The sequence below is a fragment of the Glycine soja genome, chromosome 20 (assembly GCF_004193775.1).
Source record: "Glycine soja cultivar W05 chromosome 20, ASM419377v2, whole genome shotgun sequence".
Taxonomy (NCBI): domain Eukaryota; kingdom Viridiplantae; phylum Streptophyta; class Magnoliopsida; order Fabales; family Fabaceae; genus Glycine; species Glycine soja.
Genome location: NC_041021.1, coordinates 41,737,483 through 41,750,006, shown reverse-complemented (window position 1 = coordinate 41,750,006; position 12,524 = coordinate 41,737,483). Strand labels below are relative to the sequence as shown.

The 12,524-nt window shown below is 30.4% G+C and overlaps 1 protein-coding gene across 1 annotated transcript; it reads right to left on the bottom strand.

The window, feature by feature from the left end:
* Positions 1-6,430: 6,430 nt before the first annotated feature.
* Positions 6,431-10,086, bottom strand: LOC114402127 (transcription factor DICHOTOMA-like). Its single transcript, XM_028364651.1, has 3 exons — positions 10,060-10,086; positions 8,089-9,248; positions 6,431-6,497 (listed from the first exon to the last, which is right to left on the bottom strand). The coding sequence occupies exons 1-3, from the start codon at positions 10,084-10,086 to the stop codon at positions 6,431-6,433; spliced, it is 1,254 nt and encodes a 417-aa protein (XP_028220452.1).
* Between the last annotated feature and the right edge of the window lie 2,438 nt (positions 10,087-12,524).

Sequence of the window (12,524 nt, the reverse complement as noted above, 5' to 3'; positions counted from 1 at the left end):
ATTATTGATTCGATATTTTTATACTCCAATAAAACAATTTCCCAGGATGTCGATCTCTGCGAAAGACTGCTAGTTTTGACTAGCAGATTACATACATCTGCACCTTGAAGTCCTACTACAAAGAGTTGCAAGTCAGAATCATAATATATATATATATATATATATATATATATATATATATATATATATATATATATATATATATATATATATATATATAACGTTTGGTTTTTTGTTTTACAAACTTAATGGGTTATAATTAAGCTTTTTTACGTTTTTAACTCTAGTTAAAACGCTGTTTTATATATGAATTTTATTTTTATCTAGCTCAACTTTGAAACATGTTGATTGTTGTACTTCATTATTTCCTTTCGAGTTTTTCCCTTTTGTTTCGGTGGCTGGATGCTTATCCCGGTTAAGTAATTGAACTAGGTTATTAACTGCCGATAGCTTGGCTCTTAAAATGAGTTTCTAGAATTTGTTAATTTTGGCCCATTGATCATTTACAAAATATAAATTTTGTTTGTCATGATAAAAGAAAAGAAAAACTCACACGAGACATTGCTAGTTAAGCACAGGTGATTTTACTTTGGTTATACGAAACATTTAGACCATGGTAGTACGTATAGTTGCTTGGGCTTTACAAAGTAACGGATAGGGTAGGTAAATTTGAACCACTCCACCCGGCATCTGTCATATGGGGAGTGAGTTAGTTAATGCTTGGACTGTGTTTGACTGTGTTTTGGGGACCAACTGTGGGACGGATTTATACAATGGAAAATGATGCATGAACATGTCATATTAGTATGCATTTAAAGAGGAGAAAAAGTAGAAGAAAAATGTAGAAGTGATATATAGGTGACATAAGATAATCCTAAATCATAATGATAAACATACACTCTATATGGGTGGAAATAAGAGAGAGATTGAGAAGAAAAATTAAAGGGAGAGAATGATAGATATAACAAATATGTGATGGTGAATGAAGAGAGAAATACAAAGAAAAATAAAATAAAAGTGAGATGAAAAACTGTTTGTTCTAACAAAAACAAAATAAATGGAAACATTTTTATGGCAAAATCATATTCTCTACAACAAGTTTTGTCTGTAGCCAATTATGCAGCCAAATCGCAACTATGGAATGTTAGTATACAATAATCTAAGGAAGAGAGAGAATGTACGTAATGAATGGTTCAAATAATAAACGCAGAGAACATGGTGCTAGAGAGACAGTAGAGAATTCTGACTGATTTTTCTATTCAACTGCATTTTTCTTTCTTATATATTAAGTATTTACCGTAATAAAAAGAGGGAAAAAAAGATAAATACGTACCAATAGAGTGTTTCCCCTAATGAAATATTAAAAAATATTACTCTTATAAAATTTACTATTTTTGTTCTTTTTTAATTGTCTTTATGTAGAAATTAAATAAAAAATGTACAAATTTTCTTGATCTATTAAAATAGTTACATAATTTCCTATTTTATTCTTTTTCATTTCTATTCTACAATAACTGTATATTTGTTTTTATTTCTCTCACATTTCCACTATAAATGTGTAAATTAATTAGCGAATAAAAATAGCAATTCACAAAAGAATAATTAATGTTATCTTAAACTTTGAAAATAAATAAAACATTTTTTCTTTCTAAAAGTTCAGCACTTGAAAAGATACAGAGGGAATAACAATTAATTCAGGAGTTCAGTTTCACAATTATCAGTGTCTGCATTGAAGCCGCTCGTTTCACACTTACAAACACATTAGTTTGTTGGTGTTTGAAAATAATATTAGCATAAAAAAATAAATTGTTTTTGAAATGTTGATATGTTGGCTTTAACTCGATCGCGAGTGTTTGTCAGTAGAACATATATGAGGAAGGGACGAACCAATTGAATCTCTGTGGGGTTGGAGATGTAAGGTAACTAAAGAAATTTCCTTTTGGAAATGGGGCATGAATGGGGAAAAAATTAAGCGTGGGTTTCCACTTCCAGTTCTGGAGGAAGAAGAATTGGAAGAAAAGAAGTTCTGGGCGTGCATAAGACGTTTAAAATTAGAGGTAATATTTTTTCCTGTGTTTTTCAATTCCTTCCTCTGGTTTCCACTTAAGAGCTTCATTTAATGTTAAAATTAGAGGTTTGAGGCTTGACCTTAGACATTAATCAGATACATTAGAAATCTTAGAGATTAATTTGAGTGTTATTTATTATACATGTTTCAAAATTCTTAAAACATTACCATATATATTTTTTATAATGAACATTACCATATTTTTATAGGAATTGAATAAATATACCATTGATATTTCGCATGCAGAATCATTGTATCAAACGATAGGGACTTGGTTGTAACAGTGAGTGCCCCAACTGGGAGGGGTCTGGATTAAGAAGCATGATCAGACATATAGGAAGGTGCATTAGAGAGGTATTATATATACATATTCTAGGAAAGAAGACGCTTTTATGCTAAGAGAACACTCGGTCAATATTTGCGTACGCGTATAGCACGAGAGTTCACTACTACTGTCGTACTATGGAACTCAATCTGCTGTTAGAGCATTTATATCTCATTTCTTCTTCCTGTCAAAACCGCAGTGTTGAACATGACAGATCCTTAGGAACTCTAGAATTAAAGGTCACTGGGGTACCGATACCATACATGTGGAGATTAATATCAAGTTCCTCCATATTGATTATTTTAATATCTAAAGAATAAATGTAATATTTTCTTGCCCTTCGAAATAAAATAAAAACGTTTATATTCAAATCAGCTATATTTATAATTTTATTTTATTTTATTTTTCGGCTCCCTTTCATGAGTGATTCTTTGTTTTTTTTTTCTTATCATTTCTGGATTTATCAGTTCTTTTATATAGAGCAAACTTGTATTTTTTTTTTATTTGAACTAAAACAATATGTTCGTATTATACAGGTAATTGAAATATCCGAAGGCTTTAACGAAGAAAAGAATTGTTTTATAGAAATACCCTTTGGATTGTGTTCTTTTATCTGATTCCTGTCATTAATTGCAATTCATCCGTTAATAAATAAATATACATACGAAGGATCGCAAAAATTAAGTATGAAAACTGATCAGTTTTCAAAAGTAGGGGGAATATGCAACTAGGTGTGCACTAGAAATAGAATTCAACCACTGCCACTTGAATTATTTAGTACAGCTCACCATGATTAGACACAATTCTTGTACTGAAAATTTTATTTGATTAATTTGATATCATATATGCATCTAATAATAATAATAATAATAATAAACTAAGAGTAACGTTAGTTAAATTTATAAATTTTGAATAGTTAGTAAAATATTAATACATTCTTTCTCCTAAATAAAAACTTGGAATTTAAAATTATTAAGAATGAATTAGACATTTACAATTGGAGTTTTTCTATAACAAAATGCCATTAAAATGTTTTTATTAATAAAATGTTAATGAAAATTAAAATTTTGAATTTATAAGTAATACAAATGTAAATTTGATGTTGTTTGATCTCTAGTACAATGACATTATTAGGTCATCGTATTTGAGGAGGTGTTTTTTTTAGTGCTTAGATGTAGTGAATTTAAGAATGTTAATGAACTTAAAGTTGAATCTTTGGTGCTAGAAGGAAGGCTTAGACTATTCTTGTTCCTTAGTTTTGACTAAGAGACTTGTTTGGATATGTCAATATTATCACACTACTTAAAAGTTGAGGTCAATAGTAGTTTATTAATATTATCTTTAATAAGTCCATTGACACAATTTTTAAGAACAAAATCATGATGGGTCATCTAGAACCAAATCGAACAATACCTTTATTAAACATGAAACAACAATAAAGCCTTATCAACATTTTTTTAGGTCAAAACACAAGAAGTCATTTAGATTAGTTAAAGCTAAATTTTGAGGAATATTATTAGGTCCAAGATCTCCCTTGATGATTTTTTCTAACAATGTTTTTTTATTTGCTTCTTCCCCTTCTCACAAGGACTAAAAATTATGCAATATAGTATTTTAATTTAACTGACATCTCTTGTGACCTTTTTATGTTCATGCCCATATAACCTTAACCGATTAAATGCTATCCTTTAATTTTTCAGTGGCTTTACACCAATCTCTTATCATATATATTCATTTGGTATTCTATACTTTCTTATTTGACTACAAATCCATTTTAACATTTTCATTTTTGTTATTTTCATTTTTCTCTCATGTTATCTCTTTAGAGTCTAATATATTCATTACCATATAATATAACTAAATGTAATATTGAAAAGAAAATGTAATAGTTCAGTGATATTATTATTATTATTCTGTGTATTTTATTATTTTAGCCCTGAACACATGATATTTTAGTAAGATTTAATCAATACAGAACTTTAAAAGTAAAATATGATAGAACTAATTACTGCTGATATCACACTAGTTCATCATTAATATTAATATAACGCATGGCCTTTGTAGTTAAACGTCAATTCAATGACTACTGATATCACAATAAACCTTTATTGATACTTGTAATAAGTTCTGGCTTTTTAATGTCATCCCATTATTTTTATTTTTCTTTATAAAATAATGTAGAATTCAATCAGTACAACCTCTTCTTTTTAATAAATATGTATTTCTTTTCAAACTATGATAAATTCCACTAAACATTTGTACCCATGGAAAACAAAACCCATCAAACAAGAAGTATTGGACCGTAGAGAATGTCTCGGATTTGGACTTTGGAAAAATAAAAAAGGATGGAAAGACAAATTTTATTTCTAATAAATATTCACTACTTTAATAATTTATTAAGTAAAAAAAATAAAAAAACTAGAATAAATTTAATATCCCAATTTTTATTTAAAAATGAATAAATATTCAAGACATTATAAAAATAGAACAATTTGTCTTTTATTGTCCTTTCCTTCTAAATTCTACTCAAACATATCACACTATCTTAGATTTAACCAATGTTTTGTTATAAAATGCCGAAACGAGGTATTGGTATTGAGAAATGCTTGTAGCCCTCCGTCAACGCCAAGTTAACGTACACAAACTAGGCGTCAGTATTCAGAAATCATTACCGTTGCATCTCTTTTATTATTAAATGTTGGGACTTAAAACCCCTAACTTAGTTGTGATTTTAATCTTTGAAGCGATAACAAGAGTTTTAAAGTTTTTATATTTTATTTTTGGTATATAAAGTTTAAGAGAGAAAAGTCAGTTCAAGTCTTAACTCATAAGACAACTTGTGACGATTCACAGAGAGTGTATGCAGTACGTATGTATAGTAGTAAATGATTGTAGGAATCAAAGCAAACACTTTTATTTCAACCTTATTTATTCTTTTCTTTGTCATTTAATTCAACCTTATTCGTTAGTGGTTTTTAAGTTAAACTGAAAATTTTGACAGTTAATTTATAGGGTTTAGAATTTAGAAGTATGTATACTTAGAATAGGATTTAATTCGTTTAAACTGAGGAAATATATAGTGAGAAAGTAAGGATATATTTGTCATTAATTTAATTCAAATCAAGATTGAATATCATTACGTATTATTTTTGTATATCTTCTTGTTTAAAGGAGCTAAATTAATTTCGTATGGGAAATGCACAGAAAAAGATGGGATGTGAAAAGTGAAAACTGAGTCTACTGCTTGCAGGATGACCAAGACAGCAAGAATCCCTACATTAGCAGAACAAGAGAAAACATGCACCTAACAAGACAAGCCAGTACTAAAGCATCGAATCTAAGAAAAATTAATGGGTCAGTTGTAATTTATATATTGGTGTAACCCTTGAATTACTTTCATTTTCATAATTAGGGCCTCTGATATTGTCGTGCCTTACATTGGAGATGACATCAAAATATGGAAAATTCCTAATTGGTATATCTTCAAAATGAAGGAGCGCAAATTAAACATATACAATCCAACATTCAGTATGCTTGCTTATGATTATGTACATCATCAAATCTGTTTCTTTTTCCCTAAAACCAGCTCATTGAGCTTTAGGTTCAAGAAGACATTATATAGAATCAATTTATAAGTGACTTGTTAACTCAACCACTGGAAAGCTTGGTTTGTTTGTAAGCTGCCACAATTAAAGCTGTAGAATAGTGACAAGGTTCAAATTAAACACAAGAAGGAAAGATAAATGTATCTCTTGTAACAATATTGAGCATGTATAAATAATACCAGTTTGTAGGAAGGCATAGAATTATAATTACACTGGATTTCCATCCACCTGGGTGCATCGTTCAAGTGATTGTGATGGGTATGGAATTTTGATAGATGTCATAAGTTCAAGTTGTGGTAGCAACTCTTTGATACATCAAAATAATAATTGCACAGGGTATCAAAAGCTTAAAAAACTGTAAAAGATCATTAGGTCATCAATCATTACACCATCAGATTTCTCAGAAATTGTGTTGGCAAATATATTAAACAGTCATGCTCCAGTCAGAACATCAGTAACCTGCTGATCCATGCATGTTTCCATATCTTGTACAATAAACCTAATATAAAGTGGAGGCATAAAAATGAAAAGGAAAACAGGAACTCTATAGAGTCGAAGTGAACATCAGTTGTAATATAGATTGTATATATAGCAATAACAATTTGAGTGCATGAATTCATAAGTTCTAAACATCCATTTTGTTCTCTGCTCAGAAACTTGCAAATATAGTTACCAAAATCTGGAATGCGGTATCAAAACATCTTGGTGATCCAATGGATTGTAGCCATCTATCTATGACCTCTGAAAAGAGATAAAAAGATCCATCCCTTTGAATTGAATAAACTTGGCAAGGAAATAATATGGATACAGTTATCATTCATAAGTATCAGAAAGCTAAAATTTCAAATCAATGCTTGGCATGCTAACATTGGAACATAATTAACATTTTGTTACCCATAATATTGCCTTAAGATATAAGGGTTAAAATTTTCAATAACTATATATACCAAATTACCAAAACAAGAAATCAATAGTTAATTCATTGTATGTTCTGTGGTTATAAAATTAACATATTTATGTTAGAAATAATAATAGTAATTAAAAAATAAAGAATTGTGAGTTATTATTAGTAGGTGAATGAGTGTGAGTTAATAGAAATTAAGGAATATTATTTTTTTGTAACTACTATGTATTGAAAGGGTTATGACATTGTGTCAATTTAGTGTCTTAATTGAATAGTTATGTAATGTCTACAGGTTGTTCTATTGTAAATAGAATATCAAACTATGTAGTATAGTGTGTCAAATAAAAGAAAATCTTTTCTATAATCTCTTGTCTCTTCATCTCTTTTTCTAACAATTTATGATTTTCGCAGAGAATGTAAATTAGCAAGATCCCCAACATCTAAAAGATTAACTGCAGTTTTAGCACCAAAAAATAAAAAACAAGGTTAACAGCAGACAAAAGCTGAAATTTTTTAGTTTTATCCTGATCCTTCTAAACCCTTATCCTGATCACCAAAAGTACATCAATAAAAAAATCCCCAACATCTACAAGGTTAACTGCAGTTTTAGCACCAAAAAATAAAAACAAGGTTAACTGCAGACAAGCTGAATTTTTTTAGTTTTATCCTGATCCTTGTAAACCCCTATCCTGATCACCACTGAAGACTACCCAATTACATCAATAAAAAAAATAAAAGCGTGAATAAAGCTGCTAGCGAGTTACTTCATGACTTTTGATAATACATGTTAAATCAAACTTTAAATATTGGACAGATATAATACACGCAGGACGCAGGAAACCTTTATGCGAACTTTGACATGCCATTGGCTGATTATCAGTACAAACATTGTAAAATGGGAATATAGGGCAGAAAAAGTTGCTGATAGAGAGAAGAAACACAGAACTGTGAGATGATGTTGATTACAAGGCAAAGCACACTCGAGGATTTGATTCTGATCAGATTTTACCGAAAACTAGAACATTTTAGTGTCGACTCTGATTGATGCACTCGCCCCAAGAATTTTCCAAAGATTTTGAATGAAGCTCTCCAAATCTGGACGCAGAAATCACTAAAACATCAACACAAGTTGAAAAAACCTGAAGCAGTTATTAAAATTAAGAAGAAATAAAAATTTAAAACTTACCACGGGTTCATGAAACATGTAGATAGATTCATCGTGCTTATTCCACCAAAGTTAACGGCCCCATTAGTACTATCCCAGTTTGGAGTAGTACTGGAATAGGGTAATAGGGGGAACTCATTGTTGTTGAAACTTGCATCCCTAGGGATCACAAGGTTTTGGTGAGATGAAGGCTTCATGTTCCTTTTTATCATAATAGATTCTTCGATGACGTTAAAGCCATTTCTTGGTGCTTCATTATCAATGAAATAAGGGTTATTATAATAAGGCTGAACCCATCTTGCACGAGGTTGATCTTCAAGTTCAGGCTGAATGGAAGACCTCAATTGGTGTAGCATTTGAGTGTTTGTAGTTGCAGGGAACCTTTCATCAGAGTCCTTCTGCTGCACCCTTCTACTACAGCTACACATCTTGTAACAAGTCCTTTCTCTTGCCCTTGCCCTTGCCCTTTCCCTTGACTCTTTTTTGTTCTGAACACAAACATCATCCCTCTGTGCCCATTTCAACTTCCTCCCTCGGGAAGCATCACCACCATCCACCAATGATTTGTTGTTGTTGTTTGAATCCACAGACGGGTAGCGGGAATACTTAATGTCACCCCGACTAACACTGCCGGTATGCTTACTTCGGGCTAGTTCTTTGATTGCATTCTCAGACTTTGTGAAGAGCCAATCGAAGGTGTTACTTGGTTTGTCAAACTCTAACATGTCCTGAAGATCAAAGAACTTGCGGGCTATTTCGCTTGATAATCTCACCCTCCGGTCCCTCAAACCCTGAGATGTGTGAATCTTACTGTGCCTGTCTTTTTTGGCTGTGGCTGCAGCAGGTTTCTGGGTGAGAAAATTGGAAACGCTGCTACCATAGTGGGAACCATAGTTAGTGTTTGCTGCATCGTGTTCAAGCATGGCGGCAGTGCAGTCAGCTACAACTGCAAAATTGGCAACGGTTTCTTCAGGGAGTAATGGAGGATCATGTCTGAGGCCGGCGGGAACAACAAGAGGGTGGTCATCAAGAAGGGTGTGGCTTGCAAAATCATTTTCAGGATCAATGAGAAAAGGAAGGATAGGGTAAGAAGACGAAGGGAAGTTAGGGAAAAGGTTAGAGGAGTCATATGTGGAAGAGGACATCTGCAGATTGAAACCAATTTCAGTGGGGTGAAAACCCTAGCTATTGTTCAGTGAGTAAAAAGATCACAATTATAACACAGAGGTAGCTTCTCTGCTCCTACTTAACGGTCCAAGTACAGTTCTACTACACTTATATAATCATTTCCCGGTATTCCCCATCTCTATCTTTGAAAGGAGACTAGCTGCTATGTACTAATTATAAGTACTACTACTATCATGACCATTAAAGACTTATTATTTATTATTATTATTATTATTATTTTGTTTTTTAAAGTAAGAGAGAGAGAAGTGTGTGTTGTTGAGGAAAGTGAGGACAGCAGAAAGGGAGATTTAGTTTAGGCCAATAAAGTACTTTGATCATAATTTCATTTATTTTGTGAATACAACTACATTATTACCAATCTGGGTTAGGGCAGAAAGAGAAAATCCGGCTCAAGTATCACGACAGCACATCGATCAAAAGGACACAAAATAATTTTTTGTTTTGTGCCATATTCCAATAGCATATCCAAGGCCATCAACTGCTAGAAGAATGTTATACAAAAATTAAGTACTTTGTGGATCTAGTTTAGATGGGTTTTATCCGAAAGGTAACCAACTTTTGAAGTTGCAGCCGTACAGGAAGTGTAAAAGAAAAGGTTGGTGAGAGGTTGTAATAGCTTCTCAGCTGTTTGTTCTGTAAAAACTAAACCGCAAATATACAAACTCGTCAGGAAAAATTAAAATTACATTTTTCATTTTCTGAAAAGCTGAAAGTAGTATAAATTGACTAAAAAATTTGGTGTTCTTTTTGAATGCGCCCACATAACTTCATTTCAATCCCGAAAAAAGCTCATTCATCTCTGACAGCGATTTCAGCTTCCCTGGGATACATATATGTACGTTATAGTATTTAGTATATGAATACGTAGGTGCTTAAATAAAACATTTAGTTATTTACATGCATATTACATTTTTATCTGTCTCTTTAATTAATTCGTCAAAAATTGATTTCATTCGCTAGACTTTTTAACGGTCTAGAAATCTTGTACAATATTTTAATTTTAATACGGAAAACTGAATGATACAAGTAAAATATAATATGCAAATTAGATATTTTACCACAAAATATAAGCCAGTACTACTGATATGCAACCTTGTTTGTCAAATTAAGAATAGAAATTGTTTTTTTTAACTACAATAAAATTACGTTGTAGCGTATCAGCTGGACTACTAGATATTTTATGCATGATACGAGGTTTTGCCTTAACAAGGCATTGCCAATGGGTGTTTTGGAGCCAAACATAAGTGCATGTGAAATTGCTGTATGGTTGTTGACTCATTGGCAAAGTCTATGATAAGCATTATATTTATTCAAGAGTTTACATGTTTTAGTTGGATGAACATGAGAGCACGAAGGACTATGTCAATTTAATTTGTTGACACACAATATCCACGTTATATATTGCTAAATTGTAAAATTACAATTAAGGTAGTATAATTTATGACATATTTCAAAACGAGTAACATCAATATAAGTATAACGTTGTGCTATATAAAATAGTATTCATCAAATTAAGAAATTTTATAATTAAAATTATGTTTTATAAAAGAATACAGAAAAATTAAAACCAAAGTTAGATAACGCAAAGGTATAATAACTGGAACTCGATCATTTTTAAAATATATTACATTTAATTTCTAAAACTCAAATACATCAAAATTAACTTTGATTTAGACTGGATTAGTGAGACAAAATGTGTCATAAACACTCTTAAAGTGTGCGTGTGTGTGAATATAAAAATTCTAAATAAAAATATTTAAAATCAATAAAGGTAAGCAAATAAAATCTTAACAAACTACTAAGGGTGGAATCTCTTAAATGAGTGCAATCTAATATATAACTAGATTTTTTTTTATAGAGACCATCCACGGTATCCTCCAACGACTCACATAATTAGAGATTAATTTTGTTTGCAATATATGACTGCTCTTAATTTAAGAAAAATTATATACGGAGAGAATGAGACACACATTGTTTCATTAAATAGATTATTTTCTTAAATGTGAATGCAACAATATCTTGCATCACTGCGTCAACTCATTAGCTTCTAATATACAACTAGATGCATAGTAAGAAACAAATATTCGTTGAGATTGAGAAATTGAGTTATTCTGAATATTTTACAATAAAACTATTTAAAATTAAGTTATGTTTTTAAGAAAGTATTTTTATTTGTTAAATTGATAATTGTATTGTTCATTTGTAATAAAAAGAACATTGAATTTTTAGCATGAATGGGACATGAAACCCACATCTTATCTCGTTGTGGCCATGAAAAATTACAAATAGTTTATCTAGCTAATATTATCATTTTCGAATCGATGATTAATACTCACTTAAAGCATTAGGTCATTTCAAGATTACATTGTACAAATTGAAATAAATTTTAAAAAAATAAAAAATGTATAACATGTAAATTTTACACTTAAAAGTTTGTAAGATTCGTACTATATATCTTTAAAAATTCCAAAAAATTACAACACACCCATTCATCCAACCTGCCGAACACCAATTCATTTGGACTAATATGAGCTGCCAAATCACAGATCTCTAATTCAACAACGAGTCTCCAAGTTAAATTAGTTTGACCGGCCTCTCCAAGTTAATTTGTCTAAACATGTCTAGGTGGTAATTGCAAAAGTAAGAGTGCAAATAGATTGGGTCGAATAAAGTTTTTTTTTAATATTCTCAATTATTTAATTGAAGTTTATTTTTTTAAAAAAAGAGTTTGATTTATTTAGTAAAATCAACATTCAAGTTAGCCTAATACTTGTCAAAGACTTTTAATTAAGCGTGATTTGAGCTTTTTGAAAACTTGACTTAGCTTATTAACCTACTTAGTTTTATATTAAAGCTTTTAGATATGTATAATTATATCTAAATAAATTAACCGATTAATAGGCCATTGGAAAAAATCCTATGTAAAAGTACTCCAGTTCTTTTTATAAGATCCAAATTCAACGAGACAAATAAAAAAATTTGGTTAATTTAGTTAATAATATTAAATTTATCCTAAATTTATGTTTTTTTAAAAATTATCTATAACATTAATGAGATATAATTTTATTATTTTTTAAAATATTTTAATTAATTCTCTCATCATTAATATATCTATTGTTTTATTCTTATTGGTTATGAATGCCATTTTCTTAGCCGAGTTCTTTCTTGGTCGTTACATTGAAGGTGTAAATCCTGTAAGTTGGAGTAATAGGAATATAAATTATGAAAACAACCAAAGGGAATATAAATTATGAAAACTAAAACCACTA

What these genes read in the sequence shown, in the direction of transcription:
- LOC114402127 (XM_028364651.1), bottom strand. Translation starts at nt 10,086, where the DNA reads ATGTATCCCAGGGAAGCTGAAATCGCT. An exon ending in CCAGGGAAGCTGAAATCGCT is followed by an intron (nt 9,249 to 10,059) that starts GTCAGAGATGAA and finishes AACAATAGCTAG; the next exon opens with GGTTTTCACCCCACTGAAAT. An exon ending in ACATGTTTCATGAACCCGTG is followed by an intron (nt 6,498 to 8,088) that starts GTAAGTTTTAAA and finishes ACTTTATATTAG; the next exon opens with GTTTATTGTACAAGATATGG.